This window comes from Protomyctophum bolini (genome assembly GCF_963924005.1).
Source record: "Protomyctophum bolini genome assembly, chromosome: 18".
NCBI lineage: Eukaryota > Metazoa > Chordata > Actinopteri > Myctophiformes > Myctophidae > Protomyctophum > Protomyctophum bolini.
In genome coordinates, this window is record NC_137879.1 from 17,666,467 (window position 1) to 17,680,694 (window position 14,228).

Consider the following 14,228-nt stretch of genomic DNA (forward strand, 5'->3'; position numbering starts at 1 on the left):
TGCCTTTCATTCTTTTTGTCCAAATGGCACATTCCGTCCAAATGGAAACCTAATTACCATGTCATGCATAATCAACAGAAAGCCTATTTAGGTATGGTTCCTGCCTAAGCCCCTCCCCCTTTTTAGACCAATCTGGAGGAGGGTATTATATTAATGGTGGGACAGGAGGCTGTGTTTTCTTTTTTCCCCTTATCAATATGTCATGAGGGCTTGGAAACCAGAGATGGGAGACAATTGGCAGACTCTTTTCCAGGAATGGATTAAGGTTGGACATAGTGTTTTTCTCTTAACGCTAGCCACTAGGGCCTCTTTGCCCTAGTAACTTAACTTAAGCTAGTGCTACCCATAAAAAGACAGCCATATTTAAAATGAATTATATACGGACTGCCTTTATATTGTGCCTTTCTAGTCTTTCCAACACTTCAAGGCACTTTTCAATGTATATTTCACATTCAGCATTCACTCACTTGACACACCGATGGCACAGGAAACCATGCAAAGCACCAACCAGCCTGCTCATCAGGTGCAGTTATAAGGGGTTGAGACACTTCAAGGACGCTTCAACATGCAGTCAGGGCTGGGGATCTTTCCCCTTCCAAGACGGCTGTTAACCGTATTGCCAAGTCTGCTTATTATAAGTGACTTTGGGATTGTTGTTCTGTATAGTTAATAAATATTGATAGTTGCGTGTTGCGGTTTTGTTGTTGTTTGTTTCTAAAGAGTAGTTGCGTTTGGGCTTGCTTCCTAACATTTAACCAGTGTCTATTTAACGTATTTACCTACAGACCTCCATCTGAAAATATTTGGGACAATTTACAATTTAGGTATTTAGCAGACGCTCTTAACCCAGAGCGATTTACAGTAAGAACAAAACATGGTAATATATCAAATACATAAAAATAGTCATCGAGGATCATACGTAAGCTAAGAACCTAGCAGTGGAATATCTAAGAAACTATAGAGTGCTACAGTATGTCTACAAAAATGCTATCTAAATTACTTGTTGAGCCCTTGCATATGCCAAGGTCGTCGAGGCTAGGGCAAGTGCCTGCACATAAGTGCTACGGGCTAATATGGAGTCTGAAGAGGTGGGTTTTAGCTATGGCGGATTGGGAGTGAATCTGAAGCAGTTCTGATTGCAATGGGATGCAATGCATTCCATCGTTTTGGAGCCAGAAGGGAGAAGAGTTTGGGACGTGTGGAGTGTTGTCCCAGCAGTTTTAATGAATGTATAGTACTTCCAGCTTCTCTGCGTTGGTTGATCTGAGTGTGTACTGTTTAGGAGGGTTTGTAGGGTCCGATCAGACTTGCGAGATGTGGGGGTGCCATACCTTTGGTTTCTTTGAAGGCTAGCATCAGGAGCGGAGAAAGGAGATCGAGACATCTGAGTGTGTAGGAGGATTTTTGGCCTAGGAAATGTGCATTCAACGTTTCACGCAGATCGGTGCAGTTATAGGTAAAAATTTGAAAATCTGCCTCATGGTTTGGCATCAACCGGGTAATGGTGACAGAGATTAGCTGGTAATGCACACACACACACACACACACACGGACGGACGGAGTGCAAAACATACTCTCTCCCCATGCCTTCGGCTCCATGGTGGAGAGAGACAATAACAAAACCATATTGAGAAAATAAATCTAAGCGAATCAGACCTGAGAGGGAATAAAACCACTTGCAGATTTTACGGCCCCATGCGTTGCCTTTAAATGCAATCAAAATCATCTAAAGGCTATCGGCTCTCGTAATCACTTGGGGGGCCTCTCAGGAGTCATAAAGCAGGCTTTTTGGGGGCCTTCCCACTGCCATGGTTTGCTTTGTGTCTCTATGAGACATCTAATTAGTAGGGGGAGCCCTCCATGTGTCTTCCCTCTGCAATCCCTCATGAAGAATAGCTCTGTGGCTGTTCCCAATAAAAAAGGAGAGGTGAACCCTCAGACGGACACTATGGCTGCAGGGGTACCGAGGCGGGGCTTGGTCCCCCTTATTGTGTCTGAGTCTAATCAGGGCCGATCCAGAGGCTGCTGTGAGTGTAATAAAACACTCCCTGTCATCAGCTCTACAGTGGTGGGAAAAGTACTCGCATTATACTTATAAGTCAACACTGCAATGTAGAAATACTCTGTTGTATAAAATGTATACAAATGTACTTGTATAAAGTACTAAAGTATATCTCTAAATGTTCCTCCTAAAGTACCAAATGTAAAAGTACTCATTCATTATGCAGAATGTCCCGTTTCAAGTTTTCAAATGTATAAAAGTCCTTTGAAAATAGCAGATGCATTGTGAGCTCGTAGATCAGCTATTTTCAAATTGCCAAGATGTATAGGGTTGAAGTGGTTAATGTATGTTTTCTAATAAAAATCTAATCTACAACGTAACTAGTAACTAAAGTTTTCAAGTAATTGTAGTGGAGTAAGTAAAAGTACAATATTGCCTCTGAGATGTAGTGGAATTGGAAATACTCCAGTAAGGTAAAAGTACCTCAAAATTGTGCTTAAGTACAGTACTTGAGTAAGTGTACTTAGTTACTTTCCACCACTGTCTGTCATTAGCTCTACTTGAGCACATGCACACAAACGCCAGTGCACACGGTCAAAATGTGCACGCTACACCCTGACGCGTTTTTCACCCAAATCCGTGCCATGCTCTCGTTCCCGTTACTGTGTGCAGGTCTGCATGCTGTGCCGCTCCCATCCACTCCTACTCTCACACGCACAATTCTCCACAAATCCTCCTCAGTCCAATATTGACTCATACATGTTATACTGTCATTGTTACGGAGACTCACAGAGACACAGTAAGATCATGCAGACAAACCCACAAAACACTATAGACACGCACGCACGTACACACACACACACACACACACACACACACACACACACACACACACACACACACACACACACACACACACACATAGGCCTACACACGCCACCTTCCAGAGGGCCACCTCTGTGAGCAGGTCCGCCTGCTGAGCAGACCCGGCCTGTGTCCAGAGGGCTGAATAGACCGGCGGGAAGCTGGCTCCATACAGATAGTGTTATCACCTGCTCCATGGGGCGCACATCACCGCTTTATACACACACACTCGACAGGGAGCACACTCATCAGCACACGGGCACGCGCGCACAAAGACACACACACACACACACACACACACACACACACACACACACACACACACACACACACACACAATGGAGCCCATGAACAAATATTACCATTTCGGACGTAGTGTAGCATAAGTAAGCGTGGACAATAAACATGCAACTCACTATGCCGTGAGTCTGCCACGAGAAGACTGGGGGTTGTTTTTTCTGGCAAGTGGGACAAAATTCCAATTCATAACTACAGTGAAGCTTGTTATGTTTTCCAACATAGCACTGTTGTAAAGCAAAGTATGAATTAGGCTAGAGGCACAAAATAACCTATAAATGTCACTACTTAGGTGATCTTTTCCTGATGCAGGGGGGGCCTGCGGTCACACGCCTCTCGCTGTATTCCCTGCTGTTTTTAGGAATCTGAGTTATTCCCTCCATCCCAAAGGATCTTTCGCACATGACCCTGGCGCTGTGGGGAGCCACAAGCAGAGGGACAGAGATAAGCTGCATTTCTAACGCTTTCTTTTTTTTTTTAATTCCTCACCCATTTTCAATTAAAAAGAGATTTGAGGTGGAAAACCGTGTTTTCATAGCGTGGGGGGTTGGGGTGGAAATTAACTCCTGGTAAGTGTACTGAAATAAGATGTAGAGGACCTATTTTGCAATCTCCAGAGGCACAGTGGCGAGTTTGGTAGTTGGAGACTCGCCGTGCACCAATCTGGGTGCGTGTCATTTGCAAATCAACAGTGCAGTGTTGGTGTCAAAGAGGACTACAATTTGTGCCTTCTGGTCAACTGGCATACACACTTACACAGCGGCATACACAGCTGTATAGGCACCAGGCACGTGATCTCTTTAGTCGGCGGAGGTACACCCAGATACAAAAACTACACATCTTAACCACTTCTACCCTACTGTATGTACTTCTTTGACCAGAGTCCCACAGGGGTCTATATTAGGCCCTCTCCTTTTTTCATTCTACAGATAATCTCTTCACCAAAATATCATGTCACTATGTGAGCTTGTAGATCTGCTATTTTTGATGAAAGTTCACCCCAGTATAGGGACATGTCCTGGAGTCCATGTTCTTAATTGATGTTATGAGTACCGGTATGTTATAGAATAGAAATAGAAGAGAATAGAACTGGCAACAATTCAAAGCACAGTTATATCACCAATTATAAGCGCCAAAATGGATTAAATACAAAACAAAATCCATTGTGGCTAATTTATTATGCTTCTCTGTTGCACTTTGATATGAATTTCAAGCTATTAAAGATATTTTGGTAACTGCTTGATGCATTCTAATCCACAGTGACATGTGATAATGGTCAAATGCGTGTATCCAGCTATAACTCTTGTACATTATTAAGCACAGAGAATTTTGAAGGCATTTCATAAAATGCTTACTGATTAGTTAACTAGATTGATTATACTGCCAGGTTCCGTTAGGCTCATCACTGGACATCATTGATTTTGAAAGGCTTCTCGTTGCACCACCTGTTGATTTGATTTGTTGCTGATGACTGCACAAAATGACGGTGCAGTGTTCAGTGGTGATGCCACACTATTAACAGAAGATCCAGATGACATAGTCCCCGGATTGACAAACTGGATGCTTGTGGTGAAAATGTGCTTCACAAAAACACTGCTGTCAGAACATGACAGCTAGTGGGTTCAAGATAGGGCTAGTTGATATGGGGGAAAATGCTATGATTGGCCAAATGCTATATCTGACCATTGCTGGTCAGATGTTGGGGAGAGGTGTGGCGTGAAGCATGCAGTCCTTCTCTTCACCTAAACACTAATAGTGTATTACGTCATCCGAAATCCCTGAGTCTCACATATCAAACTAATATGCAATGCATATTATGCATGGTGGGTGAGCTTTACAAAAGTGTAGCTTTAAGTGTGATGGGAGGCAATGAAAGAAGGAAGCGATGCTTTGATGCTGACAATACCTTAGGAGATTCCTTTGTCTATTCCCTTCTCTCTATTGCAACCTCCATTTGTTGCATTTGCTAAATGAAACACTCAAGGGCCGACTTTACGGGGTTGTACAGTTCCCCACTTTCTTTTATGGGAGAGTGGGCGGTCCACTCCACTTTCTTTTGAATTGCAGTTGTGAAACGTGAAAGGGAAGAATTGCTATAGGAAGAAGTGAGGTGAATCACAGGATGTATGTTCATGTTGTAACATACAGTATGTTGTTATACCTTTCAAGTCTCTATGTTATTTTAGTTGTTGGTATATATTATATAATATAGCAACATCATTTCTTTTTAAGCTTTTTGAATACAATTCCCCCCTGAAAACTTGATGTAGAAGGCATATTTAGAATCGGCCTCAGGTCTACAGCTCAACCCTCATCTCCCTCACATTTGTCTATAAAATGCTGCGCACCTGCACAACAGGAGTTTTCATGTGTCACCAAGACGGACTTCAGCATCAAATATAATTATCACAGGCAGGTGGGAAGCTCCATGTGCTCGACATGTCCATACCTGCCTTGTTATCCACCTCTCTCACTCTCTCTCCTCCATGCTCATTCCCTTTAACGATGACCCCACCATTTACAATGACCAATGATCACAGATATTTAACAGACAACAAGCAACAGTTATGAATATTTGTTCAGTGGATCTTGCAATTCTGAGAAGGCCCAGACAAGTCCCTACCTGATGGAAATTATATCTATAACCCTTTATCTCTTACTGATACACCCACCGAATCCTTAGACAAACAATATAACCATGCACCATAACATTCTCATGTTTATTTAACTGTGAGTGTACACATTTGGTTTTATTTGTACACTCTCTGAGTTAAATTAACACTGGCAATTTCCCTGTGTGCTCAGTATACCACATATATAAAAAATGTCTTAGGCATGTTATCGCTGAGATTTCTCGGGTAAACAAGGGATAAAGCAATGGGATTTTTTCAATGTCATCATTTATTGCATCGAGGCGTGGTTTGCATTTTTTTAACAGCATTAAAAAAGTACAAATGAAAAACAACAGGATAAATCAAAGAGTTTGTATCAAAATGAGAAAATCAAGGATTTTTTTTAAGCTAAATTTGTCTGTATACCTGTATAATCTGTTTGTATACCTGTATAATCTGTTTGTATACCTGTATAATCTGTTTTCACATCCAATCCCAACCAATGTATAGGTCTAAATTGACATATTCATACATATCTCAAACTCTGTATTTGTGAGAGATAAAAACATACAAATAAAAAAAGACATACACCGAACCAAGATAAAAAAAAGAAATCCATCACCCAGTGATAGAATACAGAAATGCTTGTCTCAGAATAGACCCCACTTCTGTTTCTAGACATGTTAATATACAGGTACATATTTACACTCTCAGAGTTCAATCATTAATACTCTGGATGTTTGCTGTGTATCAATCAATTAATCAATCAATCAATCAATCAACACAAAGATATCAATCATGTCATTTTTCTCGTGAGTTGTTTGGCGGAATATGTCCAACAAATGCAGCGTTTAGCAAATGTTACTCTTTATGGTCAAAGTTGAATTATTGCAGTGTTAAGTTCATGGCTAGATATAAATATATAGGCCTACTGTATATGTTGTATTATGTATGGACTATGGAGATATATATATCCTTGCAGTGTGGTCACTGTGCTTTAGAAAACATCATATTTATCACATGTATCATAAAAAAGAAAAGTAATTAATTCAGAGAAGGCTGGCTGGATTTCCTAATAAAACTGCTGCCTATCAAAGTGCATAATATTGTATCTGAAGGCAATCATATTCAGCTTTGCTTTGCAATACATGACAGCATAGGCAAATAGAAACGCCTTTTGCCCATATACAGTATATATATATCTATATATATATCTATATATCTATATCTATATATATATATATATATATATATATATATATATATATGGGCAAAGGGCTTTGCTATTTTCTATATATGTGTGTGTGTGTGTGTGTGTGTGTGTGTGTGTGTGTGTGTGTGTGTGTGTGTACATGTATATATAATATTCTAGCGAATATTAAATTGACTATTTGACAAAGTCATGAATGAACAAAACTACAAATTGACAGATTTCTCATCTCTGTCTTGTGGCTCACACACATCTGCTCTTCATATAACATGTCATAACATAACGTAGGTTGCCATGATGTTTCATTGCATGCTGGCAGAAAGACTGTGCAATGCTAATGTAGCTAAATCAGTCTGCACATCTTATGAGTCACACCGTTACAGTGTTTGTTGTTTGTATAGAGAATGCCATCGCAAGGAGGGGGTCAGTTTGACTTAGTTATTTTGCAATGCAGTCCCTTATAAAAGTCCCCAATAGAATCAGGGATCATTTGATCGTAACTCCATAGCAGCAATGACTTGCCACTCATTGACTGTATTGATATGGCTACCATTTTGCTCTTGTGTCTTACTTCCTCCATACAAACTTCCTTCATTTTTAACATGAAGACAACAATAAGGTTTTGGTCTATTCGTCATGGTAATCTGATGCCAAATATCACTTGGAGTCGGGGATGAGGAAACTGGGTTAATTTGGGTCAAAGGTTACAGGTAGGACTCCACTCGTTCCCATGGCTGCATCTCCGTGAAGAAGCCCTCACACAGACCGAAGCCCTGATCCAACGTCAGCGGTGTCACCTGCTCCTCCTCCTTTATCTCCCCCCAAGGGTGCACCGCCACATCCTCAGGCTGTTCTAAGAACAGAGAGGATACCTCCTCAAATTGGTGCAGTGGGTGGTGGTGTTGTTGTTGTTGTTGGTGGTGGGGCTGCAGCAATTGATCGTGGTGTGGGTGCTGCTGCTGTGGCATCTGGAGGTCTCCCATTGTGGTGTGGCACTCCACAGCCGCACCACACAGCTCCATGTAACCATAGGACTGATGGTGGTGATTCTGGAGATCAAGCCCTTCTCCTCCACTACCGCCGCCGCACCATCTCCCCTGCAGTCCCAGGTCCATGGACGCCATGTGCCCGTGGTGGACGGCGGAGGCAGAGGAGGACACCTCCATCTCGCAGCCCAGGGAGACCAGTGCCGTGTTGAGGTCCAGGTCCTCGAAGTTGCTGCAGCTCCCCCCAAGGACGTCGTCGAACACCGACGCCAGGTCAAAGTCGCCCCGCAGCATGTCCGCGCCATGGGCCTCCGTTGCCAGCAGGGGCGATTTGGGCGTCATCCGTGCCACCTTGTTGTAGTTTCTCTCGCTGTTGCCTTTGGTAGAGAGGTGTTTGCGTTTGGTGCTCATGATCCCAACTTCGCCTTGGTAAAGGCATCCGTTTTGGGCCCGGTGGTAACCCACTGTGTCATGGCCTTGCAGCAGCTTGCTCTGTCTGTGACCATTGCTGTTGTAGTGGTTGGCTGACATCCTCCTGCGCTTGAAGATGCCATTGACAAACATGTCGGCATACTGGGGGTCAATCTGCCAGAAGCCTCCTTTACCGGGCTCGTCTTTCTGCCTGGGCACCTTCATAAAGCACTTGTTGAGTGACAGGTTGTGACGAATCGAGTTCTGTTGAAAAGACAAAAAAAAGAAAATGAAAATGTGACATAGGTTTTTGTTTCTTTCTCTAATAATATATTTGAAATAGATGCATATGAGATATGCTCTGTCCTCCTAACTCACTCTCTATTTGTTATGAATCTGTCTGGATATCTTTCTTTGTGTTTATCCGTGTAGATGTGTGTGTGTGTGTGTGTGTGTGTGTGTGTGTGTGTGTGTGTGTGTGTGTGTGTGTGTGTGTGCGTGTGTGTGTGTGTGTGTGTGTGTGTGTGTGTGTGTGTGTGTGTGTGTGTGTGTGTGTGTGTGCGTGCGTGAGAGAGAGTTGTGTGTGTGCAGACTCTCTTTGTCTTTGTAAGAGAGAGACATGGGTATTGTTGTTGTTTGTATAGGAAAGCAAATGTACCTAATGAGGCTTTCTAGTAACACACAGCTCCGTGCATCTCAAACATGATCAGCTGTGCTTAGCTGCTAGCCCTCTCAGGAACCCTCATTAACACACATACACACACACACACACACACACGAGCACACACACATACACACACGCACAGTCACACACGTACACACACACACACACGCACACGCACACACACACACACACACACACACACACACACACACACCTTTCTCCACCCCCACACAGTACATAATTCCCCTCAGACTAAACCCTGTAAGAGCACTCTCTTGGAAGAAGGACATTTCAGAGACATGACTGACAATACAATTGTTTCATCAGCAGCTGGCAGCTGCTATATGCAATTGTTTGCAGAATTGTCCTTTACTGTAGAAGACCGTCAAACCGTCATTATAATATATTATATACTTTTTGTTTTTATTACTATTTGTTTGTTTGTTATTTATTATTTCTTTTTTCTTTCTCTGTATCTTCTTTGTCTTGTCTAGTAGGCCTACTGGCCCAAATAGAGGGCCTGCATATGCTCAATATGGAGACACAGGTGTCCGCAGTCAGCCTCAGTGTGTGTACCATATTAATAATGGAGAGAGAGAGAGAGAGAGAGAGAGAGAGAGAGAGACGGTCTCACTTACCTGCCAGCTGGGCTCTGCGTGTCTGTAATAACAGAAATTCTCCGTAATCCAGTTATAGATGGTGGAGAGAGTCACTTTGGGCTGCTTGCTGGCCTGCATGGCCATGCAGATGAGCGAGGCGTAAGAATAAGGCGGTTTCACTTTGGGGTTGGTCTTGTAGTCCACCTCCGCGGGCGGACTGGGCTGAAGGGGAAGGTGCGGGTACCCGCTCCCGGTGTGTCCGTAACTCGCGAGTGTCCGCGGGTCTGTGGAGTCGCTGCCGGACGTGACGGGGCTCCCGAGGTACAGAGGCATCCCGGTGGCGGCCGTGTCCCCGGCCGGCGGGCTGGACGGGGAGTCGGCGCCGCCCTGCGGGAACCCGAGCCGTCGGAGACAGAGCAGGTGTTGCTGCGAGGAGGAGGAGAGGGAGGACGGGCAGCCGGCGGCGACTCCGTTCCACCTCTCCTCCGGGTCCGCGCTGAGGATGCAGAAGTTCTGCAGCCAGTTGAGGCTCGTCAGGCTGTCGTCCAAGTGAAGCGAGTCGGTTCCCTGGTGGTGGTGGTGGTCCTCCGGGTACACCGACAGCCATTTCTCTTTAAACTTGGCGGCGATGTCGGGGCTCATCAGAACCGGCATTCTGGTCGGATGCGCGCAGTGGCGCAGAGGACGCAGTTAAGACTGAAAGACGATGGAAGTCTGTGTTCAAATCAGCATCCAAAGTTTCCGCTGTTGCCTATAGCAGTCGATACGGTCAAACGGTCTAGCCTAGGAGAAAAATTGATTACAATTAATGAATTAAATTGCATTCAATAAGCATGCATATAGGCATCAGAGTCTAAAATATATAGCTAAAATATTAAATGGATAAAAGATTCAATTTAGAACAATAAATATCGCAATATGAGTAGGAATATCTATCAATATAGCATTAATATCTATCTACCTCAGATGTAGCCTGCTTTGAGGATGATGCTGGAGAGAGGTGCGTCCACCTGTTGCAGTCCACTCCGCTCTGAGTGAGCTCTGCTCTCCAAGGACAGCCCGCAGAGCATCTATTCTTTGCGCAACAAGTGCAGCGTTGGGGGAGGGCAAGAAGTAGCCTAGGCCTGCCCTACAAATAGTCCAATAACTCATAGAGAAAGAACATGACACCAATTAATCATCACCAATCGAAATCCTCTTCGACGCTCATGGACAATATAGTGAAAACAACTCTCTTGTTGTGGAATGGTCTACTGTTTAAACTAGAATAAGAACGCTGTGGCGATTCCAAGAGCCCTTTAAATGTCCAGGATGTCTCTGATTGGTCGAGCCTACTCCTCTCTCTCCTCTAACCTGCAGGTCTATCTCTCTATTCCGTCTCCTTATCCCTCCATCCATCTCCCCTGTCTCCTCCCTCTCCCCCCCCCCCCCCCCCCCCCCCACACACACACACACACACACACACACACACACACACACACACACACGTGGGTGGAGGGAGGACCATTATGACAAGGACTCGGAGGCAAGGGAGCTGTCAACTGTCAACTTAATTCTGAGGCAAATGACTGTTGATGAATGAATGAATGTTCTTTTAATCTCTAGTCTACATTCATGCGAATGACAGACAATATAGCAGCAGGCCTAGTACAATGACGACAATAAGAACAGTTAGGTAGTTGTTTTCACCCACGCCTTTCCTTTCTTTTCTTCTCCATAGAAGAATCACTCCAGAAACAGGTTGAAATGTGAGCGAGGTGGCACACGACCCCCTCCCCCCTCTCTCTGAGAAAGCCGCGCCACAGGTCCCGCCGCGTAGCGCCTTTTGGACCGTAGCAGAAAAGAATGCCTGCACGTAGCCTAATTAGGACGGCACTGGTGGAAAGTAAGTAATTGTATTTGCTTCACTTGAGTATTTCCATTTTTGAATAGCCTAGCCTTAACCGGCCTACTGTTGCCTAATGAGGAGGCTGCGTTCTGTTTCCAATAGGGTAGCTACTATAACTACTAACTAGGCTTCACAGCTTTGCTACTAGCCTACTGATTTGTCAAATGGGCAATATGACTATTCAAAAACTTACATTTTCTCAAACACAACCCCTACTGTACTAGGCCTACATCTACATTATACCACCCACTGAGCCACACAATTTAATACATGCCCTAATAGAATATATTATATTCTTATAATATATTGCTATATGCTACTATTTTAACATGTCAAGCTGTATAAGAACAATTACTTAAATTATTGTTAACGGCATGCCCTAGAGATTTCATAATTATATCCTATATGTGCCATAATCCGATTTATAATGATGCGCTGCCACCCAGTGGATAGATTATGTATTACAAACATACCATCACTAGCAGTAAATTGTAAAATTGTAAACCACAAAGTCAACTACTGCAACTATATGACAGTTGATGTTGAAGTAGTGGTTCTGGTGGTTGCATGGTTCAGAACCACCCAAACCACTGTCTGGTCAGAGAAGTATGTGAGTTCCCTAGTCCATATCACTGCATGTTTCTTTCTTGATAAAAGAAAAATGTGAAGGGGAGCAGACCATTCAATTCCATTCAACATAGTGCCTTTTCAAGGCATCAAAATTACTAGTGCCATTTCAAAGGACCTTGTCTGGTGCACTGAAAGCAAAATTAGATAAAGAACTCCCAAACAATTAAGCACTTATTTTAGTATTCAATACAATACAATACAATTGTCAGGCGATGTTGAACTTGAACCTCAGCCATTCCATTATGTCTCATTGTATGGTGACGCAGGTTGCAAATTACATAAATTAATATGCAAACAAGTGGATTCTGCCAATAGACATTTTGCAGACTCTTAAGTGACTCAAAGTGACTTACAAAGATCATAGTAAGTGGCACAAAACTGTATTCAGCCATCTCACGTGCACTTTTTCAGACATTCGATGCAGACGAATGGAATAGCTTTTGCCAGTTCCTTAATAATTACAGAGCCCAGAACTGATGATGACTGACAATATTTGTACTTATCCCATGTAGCTATACAATCCAGTACCAAAGTTCAACATCACTTATTGGATCCACACCCCATTCATTTTCCCCAAAAATATATTAATTAATGATTGATGCCTAGAATCAAGCCATCCGGGATCCTGGTGAATCATAACCATAAAACATTTGATTCTGTGAACATTTTTTGAATATATTTATATATTAATTCAATGATATATACTATAAATAAATACCCTTTGTTGTTGTTTTTATTCACAGAATCAAATGTTTTATGGTCATGATTCACCAGGATCCTGCATGGCTTGGTTCTAGGTTAAAATAATTGATAAACATATTTTTGGAAATCTCAATGGGAAAAATGAATGGGGTCTGGATCAATGAAATCAGAAAATGGCCTTCACTGCTATTAGACAGTCACATTCCTGCTGCTGTGAGTGACCTTTTGACCTGCAATGGTATAGGATTTTCCAACCCCTGTCGATGGCTCACTCAACATTCAACATGACTTTGGGCCTGCCAGTCTAACTGTATTCTTGCTGACATCCAGAAACAAAACGCTAACAAACACCAAGCCCCCGAATGCACATGCATAAATAATACAATAAGATGTCTTCAATATCCAACACTGTTACTTACGGGTTTTATCCTTGCAACAGAGCAAGTCAATTAGTTATCCTAAATACTCCCTCATTTAAAGTTCTCAAAAAGAACATAAATACCCCAAAATGAGGAGAGCGAGAAGAGATAAACTTAAATAATTGAGGCCAGCTGTTGCATCCTGTCAAGGAGTTGGTGCTTTAAGAATGCTTCCAGGTTTGTTCTCCCTGGTCAATGGGGGACTGGCAGGCAAATGTTTGTACAGCTGCTCCATTGTTCCCAGGATGCTCACAGCTTCTCAAGAGGACCTGCAGTACACATACAGTATTGCTAAGGTACATTCACCAGGACGGAAGGAAGGCCTGTGTGTGTGTGTGTGTGTGTGTGTGTGTGTGTGTGTGTGTGTGTGTGTGTGTGTGTGTGTGTGTGTGTGTGTGTGTGTGTGTGTGTGTGTGTGTGTGTGTGTGTGTGTGTGTGTGTGTGAGAGACGTGTGTGTGTGTGTGTGTGTGTGTGTGTGTGAGAGACGTGTGTGTGTGTGTGTGTGTGTGTGTGTGTGTGGAGGGGGGAGAGGGATTTTGGATTTTGGACACCTGTTGCTGCAGCTCATTTTTTCTAACACTGACTGGATAGAAATCCAGAAATTGCCACTTAAGGAATGTTGGTACATGGTCCAAATAGCAATACAATCGGCCAGAAATGCTTCTTCTGCGGCAAATAAAAATAAATCATCACGTCACACAGTGCAGCAGATACCAAACATATAAAAGTATAGTGCCAGTGCAACAGCAGAGGAGTGCAATCACTGTCACATGCATATGCCCACAAATTTAGTGTGAGACCAGACTTGATGCACTTGCCTGGCTGTGGCCTGGTGAGTGTCCTTGATGATATGCTCAGCATTGGCTAATGGCTTTATGCACAGCTTCTCGTCATTCTTCTGGGGGGAGAGAACTTCACCTCCAACTGGGCCTTTCGTACTAAA

At 43.3% G+C, this 14,228-nt stretch overlaps 1 protein-coding gene across 1 annotated transcript; it reads right to left on the reverse strand.

Moving 5' to 3' along the window:
* Positions 1-7,689: 7,689 nt before the first annotated feature.
* foxj1b (forkhead box J1b) lies at positions 7,690-10,299 on the reverse strand (the record flags this gene model as incomplete). Its single annotated transcript, XM_080790019.1, has 2 exons — positions 7,690-8,646; positions 9,685-10,299. 2 exons carry the CDS (start codon positions 10,297-10,299, stop codon positions 7,690-7,692), a joined length of 1,572 nt encoding a protein of 523 aa, XP_080646145.1.
* Between the last annotated feature and the right edge of the window lie 3,929 nt (positions 10,300-14,228).